The sequence below is a fragment of the Diplotaxodon limnothrissa genome, linkage group LG3, assembly GCF_057381915.1.
Source record: "Diplotaxodon limnothrissa isolate DT_005_m linkage group LG3, D_limnothrissa_male_GT1.1, whole genome shotgun sequence".
NCBI classification, from domain to species: domain Eukaryota; kingdom Metazoa; phylum Chordata; class Actinopteri; order Cichliformes; family Cichlidae; genus Diplotaxodon; species Diplotaxodon limnothrissa.
Window position 1 is genome coordinate 50,822,188 of NC_140598.1, and position 27,947 is coordinate 50,850,134.

At 42.1% G+C, this 27,947-nt stretch overlaps 3 protein-coding genes across 4 annotated transcripts; 2 read left to right on the forward strand and 1 right to left on the reverse strand.

Moving 5' to 3' along the window:
• Window positions 1-1,478: 1,478 nt before the first annotated feature.
• On the forward strand, window positions 1,479-3,361 carry LOC146636485 (uncharacterized). Its single transcript, XM_085350841.1, has one exon. It carries the CDS (start codon window positions 1,799-1,801, stop codon window positions 3,359-3,361), a length of 1,563 nt encoding a protein of 520 aa, XP_085206967.1. The 5' UTR covers window positions 1,479-1,798.
• A 5,042-nt stretch (window positions 3,362-8,403) lies between these two features.
• oxa1l (OXA1L mitochondrial inner membrane protein) lies at window positions 8,404-14,406 on the forward strand. 2 transcript variants are annotated; one of them, XM_085350843.1, is made up of 11 exons: window positions 8,404-8,515; window positions 9,514-9,707; window positions 10,214-10,309; window positions 10,401-10,677; window positions 10,836-10,979; window positions 11,076-11,161; window positions 11,723-11,887; window positions 11,989-12,093; window positions 12,180-12,342; window positions 12,472-12,552; window positions 14,179-14,406. In XM_085350843.1, exons 1-11 carry the CDS (start codon window positions 8,449-8,451, stop codon window positions 14,301-14,303), a joined length of 1,503 nt encoding a protein of 500 aa, XP_085206969.1. In that variant the 5' UTR covers window positions 8,404-8,448; the 3' UTR covers window positions 14,304-14,406. The 2 variants fall into 2 exon arrangements, with proteins under 2 accessions (XP_085206969.1, XP_085206968.1); XM_085350842.1 differs by having other exon boundaries at window positions 9,573-9,707.
• Window positions 14,407-14,874: 468 nt separating this feature from the next.
• Window positions 14,875-24,362, reverse strand: slc7a7 (solute carrier family 7 member 7). Its single transcript, XM_085350845.1, has 9 exons — window positions 23,870-24,362; window positions 21,188-21,313; window positions 20,780-20,924; window positions 16,660-16,783; window positions 16,473-16,576; window positions 16,282-16,378; window positions 16,033-16,182; window positions 15,213-15,396; window positions 14,875-15,107 (listed from the first exon to the last, which is right to left on the reverse strand). Exons 1-9 carry the CDS (start codon window positions 24,360-24,362, stop codon window positions 15,034-15,036), a joined length of 1,497 nt encoding a protein of 498 aa, XP_085206971.1. The 3' UTR covers window positions 14,875-15,033.
• Between the last annotated feature and the right edge of the window lie 3,585 nt (window positions 24,363-27,947).

Here is a 27,947-nt window from a genome sequence, read left to right on the forward strand (position 1 = left end):
TCTGGTATTACACCTGAGTGCCAGAAACCGACCGAGTATCACAACATTCTGAGATTTAAACAAACTCCAGGCCCAGATCCACCTTATGATCAGCAAGTGTGGAAGCTAGGAGAACAGCATTTGACTTTACAGCACAGGCCGAAATTGTGTAGGTTACGCAGTAACCACAGATAGTAAAATAATGGAAGCAAAACCATTTTCTTCTTCATGTTCTGCACAGAGCGCTGAGCTGATAGCTGTGATACGCGAAAGCTAAATACACAAAGACAAACTAATAAACATACATACAGACAGCCAGTATGTTTTCTCTGCTGTGCATCATTTCGCAAAGCTCTGGCAAAACAGAGGAATGATTACATCAACCGGTAAACCAGTCCAGCATGCAAGCCTCTTACAACGCCTGCTGACTGTAATAAATTTACCACAACAACTCGCATTGTGTAAATGTGCAGCACACAAAACTGATGGCTCTTTCATTACTACAGGCAACAATTTTGCTGACAGAGCAGCAAAATAGGCGGCACAAAAGGCAAACATCACATTGATGGCAGTAAACACACATCAGATTCCACTGGATGTGTTGAAAAATGAACAAAAACAGCAAGCACAGCAGAGCAGGCAAAATGGCTAAAACACGGTGCAGTTCTGACAAACGACTTAATGATGTGTTATGGCAAGCCAGTGTTGCCAAAATTCCTCCACAAAATGGCGGCATTAGTGACTCATGGCTGTACGCATTTGTCAACGGGGGGACTGACCAGTATTGTCAACTCTCATTTCTACACTGTAAATTCTACACTGTAAATTTTGAAACCTCAGCAAAACAATTTGTCAGAACATGCATGACGTGTCAAAAATATAATGCTCAGGGTAACCTGCGACCAAGAAGAGGCCGTTTTCCAACTCCGCCTCATCCTTTTCACACAATTCATATGGATTTTATTGAACTAAGCGAATGTCAAGGGTCAAAATACGCACTAGTGGTTATAGACGTGTTCTCAAAGTGGCCAGAAATCTATCCAGTGAAAAAGGCAGATGCAATTTCAGTAGCAAAGTGCCTGTGCAATCACTTCATACCCACATATGGCATCCCAGCTTTGATACGGTTAGACAACGGCACTCATTTTGTAAATGATGTCATCACTAAGGTCTCTGAAGCACTCGGTTTCAGCATAAAACACCACTGTGCTTATCACCCTCAGAGCGCAGGCCTTGTAGAGAGAACTAACGGCACTATAAAACAAAGGCTCAGGAAATGCATGGCAGAAACAGGAAGGCCGTGGCCTGAATGTTTGGGTTTAGTGAAAATGTGGATGCGCTTAACACAAGGCTCCCATAAACTAACTCCATTTGAAATCATTCATGGCAGGCCGTTTCCACTGCCTATTACCAGTCAACCAATAGACAAAGCAATCAGAGAAAACACATTAGCAGAGTGGATGTCTAAGCTGTTAGAAAACAAAGAGATCGTTGTACATAATCAACAACCTGATGATGTTTCTCCAGTGTCTTGCAGACTAAAGCCCGGTGACTGGGTTCTGATCAAGGTGCTCCAAAGGAGAAACTGGAGCACACCCAGGTGGGAGGGGCCATACCAAGTCCTCCTCACTACACCGACCGCTTGCAAAATTGCGGAACGACCATCCTGGGTCCATCAGAGTCACTGCAGGCGAGTCAGTGAAGCCATCTAAACACAGCTGACGGCAGGCTTGCCTACTTGTTGTGATCTCGCCCGGTGGAGGGGTCAGCTTTCCTGGCCGGGGGGTCTACTCGCGACAGGAGGGTGTGTTCCGTCGTCATGAGGTGGTGGCTCTTATCAACTGCAGCGGCCCTGACCATGGCCGGGCTCCTCACCTTTGCTTCCATGAGGGACAACAAGTCACGCTATATGGAGAAAAGGCAGACACTGTATGACAAAGGAAAGTACACCAAGTTTCCCCATGGATACGCCACTAACTTCTGGTGGCAGTGTATGAACACTACAGCTCACTTGAATAACAAAACTGACTGCTATGCATGTACCCATATGCCCCTATCCTCACAGACGTCTGGCCTGTGGCCGTACAGCATACCTGAAGATCGCAGTTGGTGTCTGTTGGGCCTGGCAACACATCCAGGCTACGGTACTCTTTGGTCCAAAGCCAACTACAGCATCCCAGCAAAAGCAACCTGGAGGTCATCATCACTCACAAATGTGAACTGTTCCGGACAGACCTACCTACTGACCTGGCCCCAAGTCTCAGACCCACTGCCTGATGTAATTCTACTGAACAAACTGAACGCATCACAACTGCCAGTATGTGTGATGAACAATGGCTCGCGGGCAGTGGGGGAGCTGCCTACTCACCTATGTAAGTCCATATACACTTTCTGCCCACCAAGGAACGAGAGGAAGTGTATGGCCTGTTCAATCAACGCCACCTGTGCCAGTAACACGACGCTGATGGGCCTAAACTGTCGCTCTGACTACAGCTACCGAATGCCACTACAAACAAAGACTCAGTACCAGACAGGATGTGCACGGACGGCACCCAGCAGCAGAGGAACCAGAGTTTTGGCTGACTGGTACTTCCTATGTGGCAACAAGGCTTATCTGTCACTCCCTGAAGGTTGGGGAGGTCTGTGCGCCCTGGTGGAATTATCAGATCACGTTTTCTTCATGCAAAGTGTTGCACATCACCCAAGCAGCCGGCAGAGGCGTGAAGTGGACATCGCCTCCCCCAATTCTTTCGGCATTACCGTGGACACTGGAGTGCCGGGAGAGTTTCGCATCTGGGGAGGAGGAGTGAAATTCTTACAGAGCTTGATCCCCGGCATTGGAGTTGCCGAGGTGCGGGATCACGTGGAAATCAACCGATATGCTCTGCTACGACACATCAACTTAACTAAGACCCTGGGAACCGCCTTAGCAGGTGAACAGCAGGCCATCAGAACGATGGTGCTGCAGAACAGACTGACACTAGACCTGCTAACAGCATCACAAGGAGGAGTTTGCAAGCTGATCGGGGAAACATGTTGCACTTTTATCCCTGATGGATACGAAACTGGAGGAGACATTTATGAAGCTTTGCAGAATTTGACCGCTCTGCAAAAATATGTCACTGACCACACACCTGGAGCAGCTACAGCACAAGGCTGGCTTGACTGGCTGTTCAGCGGTTCATGGCTGGCTGCTGTAGCAAAGCCATTTTTCCTTCTAGGTCTCATCATGATAGCACTGCTCATATTAGTGTTGTGTGTGTTGCCATGCCTAAGAGTAATGATTTCAAAGATGATAACAACTACAATGACTGCTTATATTGCCGTGCCTCAAGAAGAACAACATCCCGTTGCAATTCTGTTAGAAGAGAACTTGTACTAGCTGCTAATAAATGACGTGGTGATTAAAAATGACTTGTCAAGTGATCATGCACTGATTAAAACATTAGTAGGTTATGCAAGTTTTCATGCTTTTATTTTTTTTTTTAAGTCTTGACTTTTAAACATAAAGTTTTTCATTTTAAATATAAAGTTTTCATGCTATTATTTTTTGAAGTCTTCAGTTTTAAACATAAAGTTTTCATTTTAAATATGAAGTTTTCATTATTTTACATATAAAGTTTTCAATTTAAGGTTTGCATCATTTTAAATATAAGGTTTTCATCCTTGTATTTTTTGAAGTTTTCATTTTAGTTTTCATCCTTTTATTTTTTGTAGTTTTAGTTTTATTATTTTTTCTTGTTTATTCCACTTGTTATTTCATTTACTATGATTTTCATTTACTATGTTTTTCTTTTTATTTTGTTTTATTCTTTAGACCAAATGACTGCCATTTCTGCTATGATGACATTTTGAAGATTTTGGAAATTAAAAATTGCCTAACATACTTAATAAATGATTTTCATAGACAATTGTTGTATACATTTAAAATAAGTTAAACAGGGGGGAATGTTACAGGAAAAATGATTCTATGTTTCTTTACCTTCTTTTAAATGTACAAAGATGCCTTTTGTCTGCCCTTTGCCTATGGTTAGATTAGTTTAGAATTATCTTTTTAGACTTTCTCAGCAAAGACATACTGTTTTGGGACATATTGTTTTAGATTGTTTTATCTCTCACAGCCTTCTCCCAGCTCTCTGCTGACGAGACTAGCGCCACATTTGGAGTTGTTTATTTTATTTGTTTTGTATTTTCTTATCCTGTTCTCACTGTCTTTCCTATAAAAATTACCAAGCCACTGTGCATGGTGTGAGTTGTTCTTAGCAGCTCACCCGTGTACACGTTTGATAAAGAAAGTAACTTTGTCTCATTGTGTCTTTATTTCTCCTGGGTCTTTTACAGAGTTTTCCCCCAACAGTGTGATTAGGATATGGATGCTGTATACTTCAATGGTTTATTGGTTTAATAATGAAGCCAGGTCATCAGCAGATTTCTGAGTCATATCTCTGGCATCAAGTCTGTTTTGGACCTGGTCATGCGCCAGTTTTTGGTTGAGATAAGTTTTGGGAATTATACGTAAACATTAACTTTTTTTTTTTTTTTACTTGCTGTTGCTTTCCACCAGTTGCAATAATGGAAGGCTGAATTGTTTTATTTAGGTTATCAGTGCTGCTCACAGATTTATTGCTTTATTTTGAAAATATGTGTTTTTATTGCACTACCTTTGGAACTTATGTTATGAGGTGTTTGTGCTGAGATGCTGTGTTACACTTTCTTGAAACATGGAGCTGTGTGTTACAGTCAAACATTTGCACTTTTGTCTCACCTGTTGAAAGGTTGTTGTTCCAGAAGACTTGTTCAGATACAACTTTACAAACATATGCCGTGCTGCCAGGTTCTTCTTAAAGAGACACGAGTTTCCCCTGAAAGCCCCTCTAAACATGAGGCCAGATTAGGCTCTCAGCGAAGGCGGTCGCACTTTCTCCTCTCCTGCCCTTATCTTCCCTGCTTAGCTTCTTATGTCCTTGTCTTGTCTTGTGTTTTTACTTACTTTTCCCTGGAACACTCTCTCACAGTCTGTTCTCTAAAACCTAAAAGAGGAATTATGGATTTGATCAACTGGTCTCTGAATGCAATTGACACCCCTTCTCAACGAGAAGTCTGGGCTCGGGTGAGCCTGAGTGCTGAAGATATCTACCTATTCGGAACCATGGTAACAGGGTTCTTGCTGATCGGAGCAGGCTTGGCCCTGGCTTACCGAAGAATTAAGGAAGTGGAACCGGCTGTTCAAACCCCCACAAGGCTGCCCGCTGGGATTGAAATGATGGGACGAGGCGTGAGTTTCTCAAAATGGGCTCATTGAGTGCAGCACGGAGAAGATCTTGGAGAACGCACGGCTGCCGTGAATACTCAGAACAAGACCTCTGAGTGAAAAACTGGATTACATCTGGAGGGGCTAGCTCGAATAACACCTTTGAGCGCAAATTCGATCACATCTTGGGCAAGTGCACTGCGGTCGTGAGTTCTCAGAACCTGCTCTTTGAGCAAAAAGAACGACAACATCACGGAACGTAAGTTTGGATAACACCATAGAAAGCTCGCGGCTCTCCAACGGGAGATTGAGAGACCAGTGTTGGACTGTTAGAACAGCTTTGAAATTCATATGAGCTGTTCGCACTAAAGTAAAAACCATCATCACTTCATGCGGAGACCCCTTCAGCGCCAGCTGCGGCCTCAAGGCTGGAGCTGAACAAAACACCCTGATAACAACTGTGTTTAGACTGTTCCCCCCATTCCATGCAAGGCCACCTGGGTTGGCTGGAAGACTGTTTACTTAGCCTGGCGGGGCGAAGGACACTGTCTCAGCTAAACTATGGACACGCACAAACACACACATACACTGATATGCACACACTGATCCTCCCTCCCTTTCCAAACACCTTCGATGCTTGTGCCTTACCTGGGAAGATGGCAGTCGACTGGACCAGCGCAGACATGCTGCAGAACCGGATGCGCTGTCTACACCGGCTCTCTCTTACCCTTTACCCGCCCCTGTTGCTTGTCTTGTGTTTCTATGGTGTATTGATAGTCATGTGCTTTTGTGCTGAGGTGTTTTTTCTGTTATCAAACTGTTCTCCCACTAGGAGCTCAGTCTGAGTGGAGTTTTTTTTCTCCTCCTCTTACCTCATGTTTTGTATTTTCATTGTTTTTTTTCCTATCAGACTACCTTTCTGACATGTCTCCCCAATGTGATGTTTGTGTAAAGTTGGTCAGAAGGTTCCTTTGTAAGTGCGCATGCGCCATTAGCGTGCTGCCTGCTGTAACCCTAATTTCCTTCAGGATTGATAAAGTATTCTGATTCTGATTCTGATAAACAAGCCAAACTTCTTCATTCATTTTCTAATTTTACTGTCATCAAATTAACATTTTACATGCTAACTGAGGCCTTTAGAGACGTAGTTCTTGGAAGTTTATATGGACCTCAAATTTTTGGATATGCCGTTCCCAGACCGATGGGCAGAAACAATTGCTTTTTTAAGATCACAGCTCATGTCTTTCCTCCTACACCGTAAAAAAGAAAATCCTAAAAAAACGTAATATTCTGGCAGCTGGGGCACCAAAATACTACCAGAAAATACCAGAAAATAACTTTCTCATGAAAATACAGTTATTTTCAGTAATGACAATACAGTTTGTTGCCATAATTTTACATGGGATTCTGCCTTTTTCAAGTGCTTTTAAACATTGAATTAGGAACAATTTAACGTGATTAAATAATGAAAATGAAATTACCTATAAACAAGGTCAATGAATGCAGCAATATGAATAATAATATTTAAATGTACAGAAATATACAGTTAACAGTTGGTTTAAATAATAATGGATTGCATTCATATAGCGCTTTTTGAGACCCTTAAAGTGCTTTACAATTCCACTTTATAATTCCCCTCTGGCCATCACCAGTAGGTCGTAGGTGAAATGTCTTGCCCAAGGACACAACGACCGAGAGTGTCCGAGCTGGGGCTCGAACCGGCAACCTTCAAGGCGAACTGCCAACTCTTGAGCCACGATCGCCCTAAATAACAATAATTATTATTATTATTTGATGTAAAAAGAAAAAGTTTATAAAAATCATTTTATATATATTTTTCCATAGCATTACATTTGAATTTAACAGTTCAATCTTTCAAATAACGGACAAATATTTGTGAAATTGTGATGCATTTGTGAATGTATTTTAACAATCTAAATATGCATATGTACAGACAGATACATTTAAAAAACAAGAAAATGATGTTTTATTACATTTACAGTGATTTTACGTTAATTTACATTTGAAATGTAAAATCACAGTCTATTTATGTGAATTTAATTATGTTCTAGAAGAACGGTACAAAACTGTAAAATAAACTGTAAAATACTTTTATAATACAATTTTTTTTACAGTGTAGGCATTGCGTTAACACATGCCTGAAAACTCCAGACCAGCAAACTGACAGAGCTTTTGCTTTTATAGAAGTGTTCACACTTACTGACATTAACATTAACATTAAATATCATTTTAAGAGACACAGAGACACAGTTTCCAAGGAATATTTTGAGGGATGTTTATTTTGTTTTGTTTTGGTTTTATTTAAAGTGTCTAAAGTGTTGATGATTAACTGTACATTAAAACGGAGTCAATTGTGCCACCTGGTATCAACTTAAAAATGAAAGTTATTTACATATAAAGTTTGAGGATTTTAATTGTTTGTTTTGGTTTTTGGTTATTGTCACTTGTTTCATTTGTTCATCATTGTTTCATTATATTTATTACCTTACATTTTATGTCATGCGATTTTTACGATGAAAGAGCAACTTTCTGCTTTATGGGAATAACACTAAGTGATTTTCATTCGTGTTTCAGTTTCCTTGATATGAAAATCCTTCATCTTCACGTTTCTTCATCTAGATTGTTCAGTATGGTTTAAACAAGAAATAGAGGTGTAAAAGACGAGACAGACAATTTCTTGCATGAAAGTCTCCATTACATTTTTAATGTAATATTTAAACTGGGTAAAGGAACCACAGAAAGCACACAGACCATTTCAAATGTTAAACAACCTTTAGTAATAACGTGACCATCAGTAACACAAAGTGAAAACATGTCTCACCCATTGCTGTAACACTCCAGACTGTGATTATATGTGACTTAGGCTTGTTTATTGATTGTTTTTTGTATCTTTGAGTCTCAGTTTTTAAAAGGTTAAAAGGTCATCTTTCCAAATAATCCTGGATCCTGGACTCCAAAGTGGACCAAACCAAAACCACTTGGTAAATTTGCTATGATTTTCAGGCAGTGACTTTTTTTTTTAATGTAATTATGCAAATAAACAAACTTCCTTGGTAGAAATAACCAACATCGTGTTTTTATATATGTGCGCAACTTGTTGAAATTGAAATTGACTATTTGCGCTTTCCGTAGCAGGTTGTCTGTCATGTCAACATGGCTGCCGTCAGGAGCGGTTTGACTCCGGTCTGCTTAACAAGATGTTTTCTAAGACAGACAGGCAAACCAAGCCGAGGCGGCCATCCTCTCTCAGACATCTGGAGCCACGTAGGTCTTCTTCACAGTTTCATGTTCGGTACTTTGTCTGTGCTTCCGAAGCAAAGATACAAATAGCTTTTTCTCCACGGCTAACTAGCTCGCCGGCTAGCATCATGCCTCCTGTGTGACTTTGACAGTAACAGGCTCTCCAGCAAAGACAAGAAAGACAGGACTCTCTGCTGTTCAGGGTAACTGTAAAACCAGCTGGATTTAAACCAGAAAGCGCGGACAGGTCAGCTAAAAACACTGAAATACGGAATTAGTAGGAGTTTGTTTGATGTTATTGAAAATCCGTAATGCTACATCAGTGTGACTGCACAGTCTACCAGTTTATAAAGAACCATTACAGCTTTTCTCTCCGATGTATAATAATGAGTTTTTATGAAAATAGATTAACCTCATTTAAACTATGCCAAAGTTTAATAACCCATGTCCTGCAGGAGTCACCTGCAAACCTCTAGAGGTCAGTATAGGTTTAACTTGAACTACATGTAATGTTTTCCCAAACGTCAATGTATCTATTAAGGATGTATTATAGTAATTGTTAAACAAATGCAAAGATTGACGATCATATTTAAAAAGGATCACATTGCATTAGTTTATGTGGCCAAAGAGTTATATAAGTCACATTGTTTAATTCAAGCAGCACTTTACTGCAGTAAAGTCTTGATGCATGCCCAATCATACAGGTAAGTAAATCCCAAAAGGTTGATTCTGTTTATCTGTACGTAGCGTTTTCAATGCAAGTCACCCTCACAGCCCATTGTTCATTCAGTGCGCTGGTTTTAGTTATTACACAATGTAGAAAAGACGCAGCTGTAAAACATTAACATCTTATATTGTTTTCTGTTACTGAACTGGTTCAGAAGCAGGAGACTTGTAGCTTAGTAAATTATTCTAAGGATTCAATTTGAAATATAATCATTAATTATACAAGCTTTATTTTTTTACTTTCCTGTTGCTTCTTGTCTTTATTTAAAAAAAAAAAAAAAAAAAAAAAAAAAAAGGTTATTCTGCAGTTAGTGTATCAGACCGACAGGTCTTTGTCCTCCTTCTGTCCACACAGCGGTTAATCCAGAGGTCACATCTCCACACAGTGTTTGAGTGCCGCAGCCCTGCCACCAGGGCTCTGCTGGGCCGCAGACACCATGACAAGTTCCTCTGGGTGAATGCCGTGGCCATCAGACACAACAGCTCACAGGTGGGTCGCCACACAGGTTATGTAGTCACTACAGTTAGATCTATGCCATTCTTTAACCTTTTTCACACATTAAAGTTAATCTGACTTATACTGTTTTCTTGAGCCTCCTCACTTACTGGTGTAAACTGATAGTAGTCACGGTATTATTTAAATGTTGGTTTAAAAAAAGTGTCTGTGAGTTTTTACTGGAGTGCAGTGGCCAGCCTGAAGACCTGGAAAGGTTTGTGTTTGTCGTGTGTCAAACTAAAGTGTGTCAAATGTTTTAGCCTCTTCATGTAACAGGATTGGGAGTGGCCTGTAGGATTTAAATCCTCTATCACAGCCACAGGTGGACTGTAGAGTGAAATGAGTCGCGTAGGATCCAGTAACACATTACAAGTTGATGTAATCTTAACAACTGGATCCAGTTTATAGAAACACTGAAATTAAACAAATTGAACTCCTGTGAGGTTACACTATTACATTTCTACTTAACTGATGTGTAGAGTTTATCTTGACATTCACAGATCCCGCCTGATGGTGGATCCATTGCAGTTCCAGTAACAGAAACTTTAAACAGTCCTCCAGTCCTGGAGTCTGTCACACAGCCTGTCACTGAGCAGGTGAGTCTGCATCCAAAGTAAATCTTCCACATCCCTCAGCTACGTGATCACTTCAATCATTTGGTGCTTTTGTCATTTTTAATCATTTTAGATCCTAGGTGGGACAGTTTCCAGTGTGTTACCAGCAGCAGAGAGCTCTGTTCTTCCTCTCGTGTCTGCTGACCCTGCTCCTGTTTTAACACAGCCGGTCTCTGAGCAGGTCGCTGATGTGGCACCGACTGCAGTGGAGGTCCTGCAGGCCGTTGCTGGAGAGCCTCGTTTAGCAGAGCTTGGACTAGCTGGTCACACACCAGTGGGGCTGGTCCAGAATATGTTAGAGTTCATTCACATGGATCTGGGTTTGCCCTGGTGGGGAGCCATTGTTGTGGGTAAGCATGCTTTAACACTTCTTCTCTGTCAGTATCAGTGCGTCACTTTAGGCCACCCAAACACAGGCTGGGTTTATATTTTCCTCAAGTTTTCTTTAAGAAGCGCCTTGTTTTTGATTTCCTGCGTCTATTCTCATCCTCTGCTTTCCTTCCTCCAGCGACCGTGTTGGCTCGCTTGGCTGTGTTTCCCGTCATAGTGAAGGGCCAGCGAGAGGCGGCGAAGCTGAACAACGTGCTGCCCGAGATGACCAAACTGACCAACAGGATGAATGAGGCCAAGCAGAGCGGAAACAAGTTTGAATGTAAATGTTCTCTCCTCTTTCTTCATGGCCTTATACTCACTCTTTAGACATTCAGCTGATCCTGAGCTGCTGCTGCTGTCTCTGGTTCTGTCACAGTTTCCAAAGCGTACTCTGACCTGAACCTGTTCCAGAAGAAACATGATGTGAATCCTCTTCGTGGCTTCCTGATCCCTTTGGTGCAGGTCAGTTATTCTCAGCTTTCTGTGTTATTGGCATGAATGTTTCAGGCAGACTAATTAAACAAATTTTACACTTCAGCTTAGTACTTGCTTATGTGGAGCTCCCAGCTATTACAGTGTAAGCAAAGGTGGAATTTAGATTTTTAGGTGCATTTATGATTAACAAGAAGTTCTTTTTAGTTCATCTTGACTGTAACACAGAAACACTAAAAATGCAGTTTGTAAGTAAGATTTTGGTGTCTAGCTTTTTGCCATGGCGGGTTTTGTTGAAAGGGTTTTATTTAGACATCACAAACACAGCCATATGTCAAATATATGTCCCTTCCTTCAAAATAAAGGCGTGTGTTTGGTGCAGGGGAGCAGCTTCATGGATTCATCATCATAAAACAGAGAAACTATTCATGGCTGTTAAATTAGTGATGAATGTATGTGTACCTTTGCAGATATGCTAGTTATTATCATTGACTTTGCTTTGTTGCTTCAACGTGTTTGAGATTGTTTTTGCTGGAGCTTTGTTTTTCCCATTTTTCTCTCTGGCCTCACTCATCTGCCCACAACCCTCAGACACCCGTCTTCATCTCCTTCTTCATCGCCCTGAGAAAGATGGCCTATCTGCCCGTGCCCAGCATGCAGACAGGAGGCATGCTGTGGTTTGCAGACCTGACGGCATCAGATCCTTTTTATATTCTGCCTTTGGCCGTCACTGGAACGATGTTTTTCATCCTGGAGGTGAACTCAGATCTCTTATTTCCCAAAAGAAACACGGCAACAAAAAGAGAGTGATGGTAAAAAATTACTGACCCACTTCATCACCATCTTTTTTTCCTCAGCTGGGTGCAGAGTCTGGGATTGACAACCCCAACCTGCGAGCCATGAAGACGGTGTTCAGGATCATGCCTTTAGTCATCTTCCCTCTCACCATCAACTTCCCCACGGTTAGTGACTCTTTCGCTCACATCTGTTATTGTTCTCATAAAAAACATCGCTGAAACATCTTTATTTTTCTTCGTACAAACTTCAGGCAGTCTTTACCTACTGGCTGACCTCAAACTGCTTCTCTCTGTGCCAAGTGGCTCTGCTCAGACACCCCTTAATCAGAAAAAAGTTGAAGATCCCTGAAAGGATCAAGCACCCGGCCTCCGCTCTGCCACAGAGCGACGGATTGATCGAAAGCATGAAAAAGGGTTGGTGTTGTGAGCATAAATCTGTCGATAAACAGAGTAGGACTATAAATCTAGTTGTAGTTTGTAGCACTTTGTTTCCACTCTGATTGTTTTTGTGTTTGTCTGTGTTGGAACTGGTTTGGTCTGCAGGTTGGAAGAACGCTCAGCTGGCCCACCAGCTGGAAGAGCGTGAGCGAAGAATAAAAAATCATCTGGACCTCGCTGCCAAAGGTCAGTCCCAGTCTTCAGCTCATCCACAGAGACCTTTTGGTCTCTGTCAGGGGTTTTTTCCTCCTTGCAGAAAAATGACTCACTTTATTTAGAGGGAGGGAGAAAAAAACTTTATTTGAAATGGTTGCTCATTTATATAAACTCTGACCCAAGTACATTTGTCGTCTTGCCCTCCACCTTACAGACTGACACCAGACACAGTCAATTTATCGGAGTAGAATTCACTCGCTTTTATTTTGAAGGTTTATTCACTGCTGACCCGCTTCCTGATCCTTCCTGTCAGTCAGCTACCCTGTCAGGCGGTCGGCCTGTCTGCTGTAGTCCCTGTTCTGTTATGGAGCAGGTGGAGAACGGATTCATGTGCTGAAAAGCTGCAGGGTTAGAGCTGATTGTTGTGTGTATTTGTTCCTAAGTAGCCCCATTGTAGTTGTGGAAGAACATGTGTTATTATTTAAAAGCTGTTTAAAAAAAAAAAAATTTTAAAAATGGCTTTGACCTTTGATGCACACACAGACAGCCAAGAGCATGTGCCCTTAACCTACCGAACAGTGCGACATATACAATTTATTTCTGTGGGATTTATCCGGGCAGTTATTCAGTGGCTACTTCAGTACTACCTGCTTTATAAGGAATTTACTGCATTTTAAAAGCTTAAAAGAAAGATTTAAGATCCTTAAAAACGACAGGTTTTAATAAAGGATTGGGAAGTATAAAAATTAACTTTTTTTTTTAAACTCTTGTAATCAGTAGTGTTAAATAAATTAGCGTTTAAAGAGATAAATACAGATTCTTGAGTGTGAAACCTGATCAGACTTACTGCTGGATGGTTGTAAATTTAGCAGGAAAGTGATATTTCAAGTAATGTTAATATATATATATATATATATAAAAATACTAATATGGACATTTTATATTCTAAATATCAAAGTTTAGCTTGTTGTGAAAAAAAGGCTTTTTAGCAACCGTTTTCTGATTTCTAGATGTTTGGAGCTTATATTTCACAGCAGACATTTCACATGTTTGCACCTCGTCTCATTTCTCTGTGCATCCTCAGTTCCTTTCCTCATCTCCTCTCCTTACATCTTACTTCCTTTCATCAGAGATATGACTGGAGGAGGCGATGAAGAGACATGAAGAAGGCAACAATGTAGTGCTTTATTTAATGTGGGGGGAGTGTCCAGGTGAACTTAAGTGTTCATGACAACTTAAATGTCAGGAGTCACAATGACAGCAGTGCACGGGAACTATTTTTATTCACCACGCACAGGTGAGAAGGACAGAGGTTGATCAGGCAGTTGATCATCATTGTAGCATCCTGTCTCTTGCACACACCAAGATTAAAAACACTCTAAGGACAGGATACACCTGTGTGTCCGTGTTTATGGCTGTTCCTGCAAACCACCTCTATCTTCCAGATATATTTTAGGAATTGAAACATTCCTCATGATGGCTACTGAGATTAATTTCTAGGTCACAGGTAGGGGGAGACTCCACACGTGTTTGTCTTTACACCTCCTAAACACTCGGTGGAGCTGTTTGATTTGTTGCTGTTCTGCTGCCGGACTTTTATCACTTGATGCCACCGTGGTTTATCTAAGAGTTGTCTCATTTCATTTCTCCCTGCAGGTCCACTGAGACAGACTTTTACCCACAATCCTCTAGAGCAGAAACCTCCCATTGCAGCAGCAGCATCAGCTAAAGACAAGTCTGCTGGAAGCAAGACGAGACCATGGAAGGACACTATTGGATAAATCCAACCAGCTGTCAGCGTGGCAGTAATGATGAATTGTGTACATATTTATGGATAGAAGAGTTAGGGGTATGAATATGTGTTCTAATAAAAATGTAAACTGCCTCAACACAACCTTATTGTATGTCTGCTTATTTCAACAAAACAAACGGCTGTCTTCATGTTGTCAACGAGTAATTTTATTATAAATACATGTTTGCAGCTCAACTTTTTCAAGCTGTTTCACACTTGTTTAAAAATAGCCCTTCAGTAGTCTCTGACATTATAAAACTTCATGAATGTTCATCCACCTGAGTGAGCGTGGAGTCAGTCTCATCTGTTCTGTTTCTGTGAGCAAATGATGATAAAAACACGATCAGCAGCGCTCTCGGTTCCAAAGATGCAGCCTGCTGGACCGATTTCAACAACAACCGGCCACCTTCAAGTGAAATCAAAAAAGGTTTTGCATTTAGATCATTTCAAACAAACTACTTGTGTTGACATAATTAAATACAGTCCGAAGTCACGCTTGGCTTCAGGGAAGTGCCGCCTATGAGCAGCATCATTAACACATTCTTTAACATCATCACAGGGTGGTGGCTGACGGGTCTGAGAACTGGATCCCGCTTTAAGCCCAAATGTTTGGTCCACTGCGGTCTCGCAACAGCGGCGGCTGGCAAAGATCCAGGCTGAGCTGAGAGTCTGTTGTTTGTGCGTCACCGGCCGCCAGCAGGGCGTTAAAACGAGCGTCTCTACTCGAGTTTGTCGATGTCCATCTCGGTCAGGACAGAGAAGCACACTTTCTGAATCCCCATGCCACATTTGGCTAAAAGAGACATGAAGGAGGTTAGAACGCAGGATTTAGGTCAAGCATTTACACTTTGATGATCAGAATAATGCAGAAAAACATCTGGATTCTTCCCAATCTTACCGATGAACCTTCGCAGCCACAGCGGTCTTTTGTGAGCCGGGGTGTAGCAGCAGAGGAAGTAGACGGGCACTCCCGACAGGGCGATGCCGATGCCGATCAGGGAGTTGATGGTGTCACTGTACAGAGGCACCACCACCAGGAAGATGGTGAGGATGCAGAAAACAATGGGGTAGAACAAACTGAGCTGTGGAAGGAAAAGAGAGAGAGAGCCGGGTGAGACGATGGGATGAATTACTGCCTCAAAAATTCTTTTCGCCAACGTGATTAAGTGAAACATGCTGGATCTTAAAGCCTTTTCCAGTTTATCGACTGCTGTACTCAATACAGGGTCATCAATTACAAAATGCACATGTTGTTTTTAATAGGACTTAAACCAAGCGATAAAGGTCGTAGACCCATCACGAAAGAGTTTACGTAGGTCATAAATTGAGAGAGAGGAATCATTATAATCAGCCCAACCAATGGAGTCACCCCCTGCTGGCCAGTAGAAAGAATGCAGGTTGAAGAATTAGAACTTTATTAGAATTAGATGCTTTTCTAACCTGAAGGCTGCCTCCTTTTTGTTATACAGCCTGTGAGTACACAGTGACCAGTCTGAGCATGTGTGCAGTTCAAAAATTAAATGTGTTCAGGAGTTATTTTCCTGATTGTTTCACTCCGGCGGTTATTTCCTGAGCTGCAGTAAAGATTTTGCAATAAAAAGTGGAGATTTTATATTTTCACACTGGCTTCACTTTTCTATCTCAGCAGCAGCATCAGTCTACTATTGTCTGTTTACAGGTAACACTGCACATACATCTGAAACATTTCATTTAAATACCTTTAAAGGCCTCTTTCTGTCCGGCTGCTTCCATCGCAGATATAGTTGGCCCAGGATGGACAAACCAACGAAGAACCAGTAGCTGAAGCTGTAGTAGTTGATCAGCCTGAAGACATCTTCTACACACAGGTATATGAGAGCCATGACGCCCTGCAGGAAAGTACGGGACTCATGGTGAGTAAGGGTGAGGGCCAAAAAAGCATGGCACTAAATTGAAACAATTAGACAACAAAGAAAAAAACAACTGACGTTGAAGAGCAGGGCGGGGACGGGAGTGTAGCGGTTGACGTGGATCATGCACAAGAAGTCGGGCAGGTGGCCTTCTCTGGAGCCCACGAAGAACAGCCTTTCGAGACACAAAATAAAGCGAAGATGAGGATTGGTTTATTTTGACTGGTTTTAATGACCTCGCAAAGTAGCCTAAAGAACGATAGAGATACCTGGAGGCAGCAAGGATGGAGGCATTGAGTCCTCCAAAGCAGGACAGAGCCACAGCCAGAGGAATGGTCCAGTTCATCACACCAAACACCTGATCTGCAAATGTCTGCAGAGGGAAAACTCTTCAACAAAAGCTACACCTCGTACATGTCAAGCCTACATCATTCAGTGTGGATCGGAGGAACTTACCACAGCCACAGCATCACTGTCTAAGATTGCAGGAATTGGGAGGATAGTGTAGTAGGCCACGTTGGTGAGAATATAGATCACAGTCACGATGGGCATGGAAATAGCGATGGCCAGAGGCAGGTTTCTGTAGTTTAGAGAGAGAAACAGCAGAGGGCAGCAAAAGAGATCAGAGAGATTCTTATAGAGAGAAAAGATCCAGAGTTTTGTCTGAAGTCTCTGAGTCAAGAGGATATTAAGTGATAAGGAGCGGGTGTTTGTCACTTATTCTGTCTGTGAACTCTGAGAAAGGCTTTTGATCTAATCACATGTGTGGCCTTGCTGATCAGCGTTTGGCTGTGTGAATCAAAGAATAAGCCTGAAACACACACACGAGAATACTTCAGAGCCTCTCCTCCCATTTTCCCTCCCTTTGCTTTTCACCTCTGTGTTTTGTTTTGTACTCAGACGAGAGGAGGCCGTAGAAGTCCAAGCTACCGCTACTTTTTGTCATGCACTGATCATTTCAGTTTTATAGCCTTAACTCTGAACTTTATCCAGATGCTTCAGGAAAAGTAGACTGCTCATAGACTGCTTGTTGTATGTTTAAAGACGTAATTGTGACTATAATAGCTGCAAATGTAAAATTAAGTGTAAGCTAGTCTGCTATTCTGGCCATTTGGCTCTAAAGGGAGGACACAGTTTATAAAATAAAGATGTTAATTTTTGGATAAGACTTAAACTAGCCATTAAAAGCATTAACTCATGAGTTAAATATTTATAATAAGGTAACCAGAGGTGGGACCAAGTCATTGTTTTGCAAGTCTCAAGTAAGTCTCAAGTCTTTATCCTCAAGTCTCAAGTCAAGTCTCAAGTAATGTCAGGCAAGTCAGAGTCGAGTCTCAAGTCACTGGTGTAAAAGTCCGAGTAAAGTCACAAGTCTGAAATTTTGAATTTCAAGTCCTTTCGAGTCTTTAAAAAAAAAACCCGAAAAAAAGCATGTTGCAGTTATGCTAAATGTAAATATTAGACCATCCATCCATCCATTTTCATCCGCTTTGTCCGGGGCCGGGTCGCGGGGGCAGCAGCCTAAGCAAAGAGGCCCAGACCTCCCTCTCCCCAGCCACCTCCTCCAGCTTATCCGGGGGAATACCAAGGCGTTCCCAGGCCAGCCGAGAGATATAATCTCTCCAGCGTGTCCTGGGTCTGCCCCGGGGCCTCCTCCCGGTGGGACATGCCTGGAACACCTCACCCAGGAGGTGCCCAGGGGGCATCCTTGTCAGATGCCCGAACCACCTCAGCTGGCTCCTTTCGATGTGGAGCAGCAGCTGCTCTACTCTGAGCCCCTCCCGGATGGCCGAACCTCTCACCCTATCTCTAAGACCATGTAATTTTTAAATCTGTGTTTTTCTCAACACATGACAAAATAGTGAACTTAGAAAATATACACAAATTGTGAAATTGTGTTACACACTGAAGGACGACAGGGTTCATTCAGGTGCACATGAAGATTTATTGCGCTGAAACACAGCAAAACAATTCAGTGTTACTGGCGGCTTCCATTGTAATAACTGGCCTGCGTTACTTTTGTGTCATACGTGTAATGGCCATGTATTAATCAGCCCTTAACACACAGAGAAAATGACCAGTAACAATAGACAACATAACATGTACTGGCTGGTCTATTTCCTATAACTTTAACTGAAACCAGCTAATAGTTTCCTTTCACCTTACTGATGGGACAACACGGTTACAGAGATTAATGCAGGAGGCTAACATGACTTAGCTAACGCACAAATGTTACTAGCCTTACCCACAGATAACGTGAAACAACTCCCTTATTCGCTCACATTAAACACCATATAAACAAGAATTACACTCCAAACATGTTAAATAAGTATCAACTTTACATAAATGTATGTAGTTCTCGTATATTGCTCTCACCTGAAACACAGCAAAACAATTCAGTGTTACTGGCGGCTTCCATTGTAATAACTGGCCTGCGTTACTTTTGTGAAGGATTATTTTGCCAGTTACCCGTTTGGCTGAGCCGCCACTGCCACCTACTGGCGAAACTAAATATCGCCCTAACATCACATCAGGTGGGAGCAAATGAGCTTTTCGCTCTGTGTTATGATGCAAACTATTGTCACAACAAATAGCAAAAAATGATGATGGGGGGTGGGCACGAACACATAAGGAACACATCTGAGACTTGTTCTTAATGCTCAAAATACTCAGGGCGCCACAATTGCACCTCTTTAAAATGCAGCTCAATTAAACCTAGCTCCAAGGATAATTTTCACCGACGGTTCTGAGATAAGCTGCATGTTATTCTTGGATGCGGTTGTAGGACTGGCTTTAAAATCGCATGACAAAAATATCATACATAAATAAATGATTTTTTTTTTTAAATATCTTTTTTTTTAAAAAACTGCATCACCAACGTAGCCTGGAAAACATTTGCTAGTTAGATGAAGTCAGCTATCTCATCTTAGCATATTTATATGCATATTTATAATCATACGGTTCTTGGAGTGAGTGCATACACTCATGAAGTTTAGTAACTTCAGGTCACTGCAACAAGCCCAGGTACAGTTTACCGACGGATGGGTGCAGGACCTTGAAATGCACCGTGTAGAACAAACGACCATCGTACGTATCATAAGTTTACCAGTCTCACAAATCGTCGTCATAAATACACATTCGTTAACCGTTTATTAATATAACCTTTGAGCTCAACGGTAATTAATTAGCAGTGGAAATAATTTCTGGTAGCATCACAGAAATGTAGCAGTGACAATAATACTGTAATCGTACTGGGCAATTAGTGATACAAAACAACTGTTTTATCCTGTGAATAAAAGTATATGTTTTTGTCAATGTACCATAATAACAGAAGCGAAACACAATATTGTGTCAGGACAATTCACTATTTATGAACAATAAACAAAGGAGCATAGCGCGACAATTTCTGTTCAGCGCCAGACTTGCTTGTAACCTATATCACCAATTATGTTAAGAAAAATGACGTATTAACTACAACAGCAGACTGACCTTTGTGTAAATGCTTGGAGCAGACTAACCTGTGAGCTGGAGTGTTCTGGGACGTTATATTTGGTCTTAGAATGGCTGCAATCCAGGCCACCCGTCGCGTCTTTGTTACTTCGGAAACATGGCTCGAACAATTTCTCTTCAACGACGTAATCCGATAACAACCGATCTCTTTACCCGTCGGCTTCCCGTGGCTGTCATGCGACCGGCTATTGCAGTTAATAATACAACAGCTTCTTGACATTTTTGTGTTTCTTTTTATCGCTGTGTAACTGATTTCAATTGAAAGCCTGCGTGCGCTAGTACCGCTTGCCACGAGTTCCCAGAATCCTTTGCGGTTCTACCCGTGAATGACGTCACATTTTCAATCTCTATATAATATGCATGTTAAATTTTATATTTGGGGTGAAATATCAAGTCTTTTCAAGTAAACCGGTTCAAGTCCAATTCAAGTCCCAAGTCATTGGTGTAAAAGTCCAAGTCAAGTCACAAGTCTTAGAACATTTTTTCAAGTCAAGTCTAAAGTCATAAAATTAATGACTCGAGTCTGACTCGAGTCCAAGTCATGTGACTCGAGTCCACACCTCTGAAGGTAACAGAGCAGCGAAGCCAAAAGTGTAGTTTTCTCTTCTTTGCAAAAACACATGAGTCGCCCCCTGCTGGTCATTAACGGCTATATCTTTGGGACAAAGTGACACAAACCACTTTGGGGTTCTGTCAAAAAGGCCATTGGGTGTAAAGAGAAAAACCTGTCACATTTGAACCTGTTTGTTAATGTCTCAAGTCTAAAAAGCCCATTACCATCACTGAAAATGTTTTCTATCATCCGTGAGTCAAAAATTCATGTTATATAAAATTTTCAGCTTATTCAGAAATTTGAGTCCAAAGTCCAACTTTTGAGATAATAACTTGAAATTTTGACTTATGCATGACAAAAAAATTTTTCATTGGCAGAAATGAGCTTCCATACTCCGGTGTCTAGGAATGGAATTATACATTTGAAACCAAAGTAATTTAATTCCCATATGATGGGATGATTTAATGCTCATAGTGGCAAATGGTTCATGTGACATCATGCGTATTAACTCACCTCTCTGGGTTCTTGATCTCCTCTGTGACAAAGTTGAGGGTGTCCCATCCAGAGTAGGAGAACAGAGCCGAATACAGAGCCAGAGCGATGGCTCCTGGATCTCGAGATGAGCCATCAAATAGCCCCTCGAAGTTCTGGGTGTGACCTAGAAGGAAGTGACAGCATGGCACTGTGTGAGCGTCATGTAGTTAACCTAATTAAACTCCTACCCTCCACATAACAATCTTATCTGATTGTTCTTTAACAGTTTTATATTAGTTATAACAGCAGATAATTTTTTTATGGATTTAGTGAAGGAGGACATGCAGAGTGTTGATGTGACAGAGACAGGGTAAAAGACGAAAGAAGAAGAAAAAGAAAAACGAGAAAAAGAAAAAATGTGTGTGAGTTGCTGATGTGTTTGAGCACCTTGTCCGATCTTCACCAGGCCGGTGATGATGACGGCGATGAGAGCAATAACTTTGGCGTAGGTGAAGAAGTCCTGGACTCGGGTTCCCCACTTGACATAAGCGCAGTTGACAAAGGTCAGCAAACCTGAAGGCGAGGGAGCGAAACACATGAACACACACGTATCATTCAAACACAGACTCGCACAGCAACAGACATTTGCTCTTTAAACTGTGTGTGTTTGTGTGTTTGTGTCTGTGCCAGCGTGTTTCCATGTGAGAGAGCGGCTGATTTAAGGAAGCACTGCTGCTGACTCAAGCAGACCGGATAGTTGTTTGTCAGACAAGGAAACAGCTGAGTGCAGCACATAACACACACATACTGAAATACACACATGTACGGTCATGGAAGTGAGACCAAGTTTAAAAGCTTGAAAGAAGAAATAATTAAACAAGCACCGATCTGTTCTGATGAGCTTGTATGTTTCGGCCTGAGGTTGGAGATTTGTCACGATTGGCACTTATTGACCTACAGCCTCTGGTCCTGATAAGTAAAGTGGTCCCTGCTGCATTCTTCCTTATTGCCCTCCTTCACCTTGATCAGCATTAATGGTGTTGGAAAACATGTTTTTCTGCTCCTCTCTGTCACTTATCTCTCTCACGCACGCTCTCTGACTCTGGCACCTTATCAGTAAGGGACCGCCTAGTTCACGGGACATCGTAAAAATTACTATCTCCATTGATAGCGTGTAATACTCAGTTTTGCGAAAGCGAATCTTTTTATTAATGAATGTAAATTAATTGCTGTAGTTCAGACCAAAACAGGAATGCATCATCTTCCACCACACTGACAGCTAGAGGGTAATAACAGGATGCCTGTTCAAACACAGCAGAGCACAATGCCTCAGATGGAGGCGATCAAGGATGAGTGATGGAGGAGGAGGCTGTGCCACCCAGAGGTGGAGGTTTGAGATCAGGTGTGAGAGACAGGCAGGCCAGTGATACAGAGATGCTGAAGACTGCGTAGCTGTTAGCAGACGATGACCTTGAGTACGGGTTGGGCGGACTTTACACCTGAGTTCACGTGCTTCTGATAACCGCCCCTCACAAACAAAACGTTTGAACAGTACGTGGATGTGGACTGAGCTGAATGTATCTGAAATGACCATATTAAAGATGTCTCCTCTCACTTTGACATCACAGAGACAAGAATAGATAAAAACTGCACACACAATGACCTAATTACTCAAAATTTGGACGTTTTATAGAAGCATGGCCCGCGCATATTAATAAAGTTATACAGTTACACGACATCTGAGATAATCAGTCAAAATTCTTCCACTGCAAAACACTTTGACCCAACCAGACTTTTAAATACTCAGTCCAACTCAAATCATTCGATAGTAAATTATTACACAGGATGTAAACTTTCACTTATTATAATCTGAATGTTTTTATCTGTCATGTTAAGGTACTGAAATCACAACTGTCTATCTTATTCTGCTAATCAGTTCAAGGTCACGATGGCTCCTACCTCGGCTGCCGTGGAGTACGCCCTGAAACGGGGAACCGCTCACACTCACATCTGTACATGTGGTCTGTTAGTTTAATTAAACTAATCTTTGGGTTACGGGAGGAAGCATGCTGTACCCCACACAGGTACATGCAAACTCCACACAGAAAGGCCCCGGGTGGCCGGTGGATTCAAACCCAGGACCTCATTCACCCCCATCCCAGTTCTCTGTCTACACATGACCTCATTGCACTACAAGCTGTTTGTTCTTGTGTTTTATCATAATTTTTATAAAACAGAACTTACATGTTGTCTTGTCAGAGCAGTTTCGGCACTGCCATGTCTAAAACCTTTCTTTTCTAGTCTTGAGTGAAATAGGGTGAAGGTGAATATGAAACAGAGGGACTTCATTACAGCAGCTGCACTTACATTTACTGCACTGCCTTCACTTAAAAGGAAGTGGTGCTGTTTAAGCGCTTCACTCATGTGCTGGCTGAGCTATCAGAGGAGAGGCTTGTCAGGTCAGAGTGCCCCTGCAGGGAGGACTTTACCTCATAGCTACCAGCCTCTCTGTCGTCCTCTGCTTACTGGTGCGTGGCACAAAAGTGTGTGTGTGTGTGTGTGTGTGTGTGCACGCATTCAAGCGTGTGTGTGTGTGTGTGTGTGTGTTGCGCGCCCACCTTTTAGGTGGGTCAATGGATTTAAAGGAGGACATATATTTGTTATCAGGGCTTATCTGGAAGATATTAACAAGTTCTCTCTGCACCTTTGACTCAGTGTGCAGTTGCGTAGTCTTTATCTCGTGGTAGATTTGATCTTTCTACATTTACAGGAAGAAAAAGGAAAAGCTGTGATTCATGTCCTTGTGTGATGAGCCCATACCAGGTTTTCCAAAGCCACTGCTCTGAGATTGAGTAAAAAGTGGCTTTTCCTCCCACTTAATCTACCAAATGGATGATTTTAGGGTGGATCGGTTCCTCTTTAATCAGATGTTAGTGAGTGTTTCTGCTGTAGACCTGCTGACTCTAACCGACTGCCACCATTTTTCACTTCTCTAGTCTCTGCAGCTCACGTGATCTGTCATAGATGTGAAACCACGGCTGTAACACAGATTATTAGGCATTATTGACACTGGATATCACTCACGCACTCACGCACTGACTCATCTTCAGTCTCCAGATGTGTACTTACATATGCAAGCAGCAGCCAGCAGCCTGTTGGCCAGGTACGGGGCTATGCAGGTGGGGAAGATGGGCTGCACCATGTAGTTGGAGAACGTGATGGCAATAACGGCCTGGCTGGTGGGCTCGATGATCAGCAGCGAAGTCCACAAGCGGATGAAGGCCATGAAACCCCCGAAGGCCTCCAGGATGTAGGCGTAGGAGGCCCCGGACTTGGTGATGGTGGTCCCCAGTTCGGCGTAGCACAGGGCGCCGAACACGGAGAAGATCCCGCCGATGGTCCACACCACCAGGGAAAGACCATAAGAAGCGCTGTGGATGAGGACGCCCTTGGGCGAGACGAAGATCCCCGAGCCGATCATGTTCCCCACGATCAAGCATACTCCGTTCACGAGGGAGATCTCCTTCTTGAGCTTCATGGACTCCTGCGAGTCATCTGACTTCTCTGACGGGGGGCCGCCGTTGGACGGCTCTTCTGTCGGGATGAGGCTGTGAGAAGCCATTGTTCGAGTTTGGTGGTTTTAATTTATTTTAAAAAGGAAAACAGTCACAAAATAAGAGGGTTTGTTTGGCCTTGCTGTGTGATGAAGATTGGAAAATTCCTCCTCGAGCTATCTTCGTTTATCTCCCGCCATCTGTGAAGGCAACACGCAGGGGTCATATCAGCGATGTTGTCACAACTCAGACACACAGCAAATACTCGCGTTGTCCCGATCCGATCACACAAAAACACACTCGCATGCCAGAGGCACTAATGTCAGAACAAACATGCAGAAAAGACAACGCACAACGAGTGTGGACACGGTTGGATTCGAGAGCGGGATTTTGGGATTGGAGGGCCATTAGGCCGCACACCAAATGGCCTTTTAAGGTTGAGTGTATTTACAGAGAGACGGGGAGGGGAGCAAACACGTTGCGTGCCTCAGACACCGGCTTCTCGCTGGTAACCACAAGCAGAGAAAGAATCACTGACTAAGACTCACACTTAGACTCCCAGATCCACCTACGCCGGCATATGCAGAGTTTCAGTGTCAGCACAGCGGCCACAGGTCACATGTTTTCCAAAGTTCATTATCGTCAGCATGTGTGCAATTTGATGATGATGCAGACACGTTAGGCAGCAGGTTCAATAATCTGGCTTTACACAATCTCTTTACATATCATGAACTGCTAGTGTTGTTTTGAATGACAGTGTTTTCACTACATTAATGCCAATTTAAAGTGTAGTTATTTACAGTATTTACACTTTGATCATTCAGGCTTCTGGCTCTTTCATAAAGTCAGCGCATATAAATAAGTATACGTCAGGTGTAGAGGTACACGGAGAAGCATAAATGCAAGATATCGATCCAAAGATCGTAAACTGGATACAGCTCGTAAGTAATAAGGAACTCAGATACAGGAGAGACTCAAGCATGGAAAGCCTGATATGAACACACACAGACACAGACTCACAGAAGCATGAAGCTTTTGTGAGGAGAATGTAAGAGAGGCTGTGAAGTTCAGATACCTCGTGGCAACAGCAGCAGTAGGAGCAGCAGCACGTGTCTTGATGAAGGAGTCACTGCAAAGAAGGAGGACAGCAGATTGGACGTGAAGCATGCCGGAGAAGCTCAGAGGCGAAGCTCTTGCAGACAGAAAGTGCAAAGTTCAAAAGCTGCTGATAAGTAGGCTTCTTTTTGAGCTACTTAAGGTCACATCCTGGATACAGGAAGTCCTGTTGTTTACGCAACGGGACACAAGTAACAGTTCAGATTAATGAAGCAGCGATAATAAAAAGTATCATTATGTTTTCAAGGCAGCTGTGGAAACATCTGAAACACATCAGAGGGTTTCTAATTAGTTATTTCTTCATGTAAAAGATCTCAGATTACTCACTCGTAAAAGCAGCCAGGCATGATAAAACAACTCTCCTGAATTAACACTTCTACTTAAATCATTATGAAACACAAGCAGCAGTTTGGGGGGGGGGGGACACACTCACCCTCTCCAGAGGCTCCTCAGCTCCTCTCTGCTCCTCTTGGGGTCCTCTAAATCACTGCAGCACAGTCTGATCGCAAATACTGTATTATTTCAAAATCCACTCTCTGTTCTGTTATTTCATTGTCCTGCCTCCCCGTCACAGTCGTAAATAAACCACTTCATGCGCCTTCCTCTTCTCTCTCTGCTGTGCTGCTGCTCGGTTTCCTCTTGTTCTGCTTTGCTCCGACCTTCCTCGGCTGATGCGTTTGAGGTGTTGTGCACTTCTGGTTCCCAACGACGCTTTTAATCGACCAAGGAAACGAGTTCAAGGCGAGAGTGGGAGGGCTTTAGTTCACCTCAGCATTGTTTTCCTACGGGTGTGTGATTCAATTATCTCGCCCATCACACAGGTGTTATCTGCAGCTTACCTGCTCTTCTCTGATCAGTGTGACAGTGGAAATAAAAGGAGGACTGAGGGTTTTTCCACGATTACTATTATGCAAATGCATCTGGAGACAATTTGATGATATAATGCTGTTAGAAATGTTCACTTTAAGGCTCATCCGAACAATGGTCGTAATTATCCACTCATGTAAGACTAGCCTGCGTTTTCTCCTTCACTTTAAGTACATCCCATTACAGTGTTGTTGTTTATAACACAGGCAATATTGTAATAAAACAGTTATACTGGTTTATAAAACTGAGGGAAATAGCGTAACTTAGCTGATGCGTGTCTGTGTGAGGCTTAAATGCACATTTAATTAAGAGTCGCGTCAGTGTTGCTGATAGCAACAAGTAATTCATACGTTTCTGTGTTTCTGCTGTTTGATGGATGACCAAACACAAGCTATTGCGCCCTCTTGTGGATATGAAATAAACTGAATGGTGATAAATTATCAGTTTCTAGTGATCTCGGTTTGATTCTGACTGAAATGAAGATGATTTAAAAGAGAAAGATCCGAGAGAAAAAACATCAAGCGCACGTGAACCTTCAATAATGCAGATATTATGGAAAAGTAGAAAAACCAGTAGGTCATTTTGATCTTTCTTTCTTTGTTGTTTGCTTTGTTTGCTTACTCTTGATTCTCCCCAAAGTGTGCGTTGGGTCCGCCTGGTGGGCTGTGAAGGTACTACAGGTAGGCTGCTACAGGTCAGTTACAAGAAATAAAGTCTCTAAAGTAAAAGGGTTTGCATTGAACATAAAAACAAATGTATAAAGCAAAAACAACATAAATTTTGTGTTTTTATTTTCATAATGCATTTTTGTTTTTTCCATTTTGTCTTTTGTCTGACCCGTTTTCTGATCTCTGTTATGTCTAATTAACAGGCAAACACTTAACCTGGAGATGTAAGAGCCAGGTCCCTGCAGACAACTGTTAATTAAGAATCAGCCTCAACAATCAAATCACCAGATGCTCAAAATGAACTCACAGAAGATCCAAATACTTCATCTTTGTTCCTGTGTGTCGGTCACAGTTATGATGTAAAACTGTGCGGCTCTGTTTGTGAGGAAATGTCTGATGTGGCCATCGGCGAATACTTACAGAGCGTAACGAGAACATTTTGAGCGAAAAAGAGACAAAACAAACAAAACTCCTGCCCCACTAATACAACCTGGGGAACAAAAAAATGATTTAAAAAGTTAAAAATACGTGACTCATGTTGCACATTTTTACAGCTATTATTGTCCCGATTCAAAAATCAAATCACTAATTAATCATAAGCCTTTTTTTAAGGATTTATTCGAGGATGTTTCGCTTGAATGGCAGCTTTAATTAATCAGATCAAATTAATTACTGGCGACTGTGAAGTAATCAGTTTCTTTGTCTTTTAAAACGATGCTAATTCCTCATTGCTCCAAGGCTAAACAGGTTTAAACGCTGACCTTTGACCCCTTGAGAAACTTTTGTCCTTTTTCCCTGGAGATGATTGATGCCCACAGAGGGTTGATTAAAGCTCACTGATGAGTGTGATGAGGCGTGATTAAAGCCTGTAAACACATCCAGCATCACACCTGTTGGATTTTATATTCACTTCTATCTAAATGGCTTCTTTTCTGTCTCTCGCTCCCGCTCTCTCTCTTTTTGTCTTTTTTTTTTTTTTTGATTGAGACACATCCGTTGTCA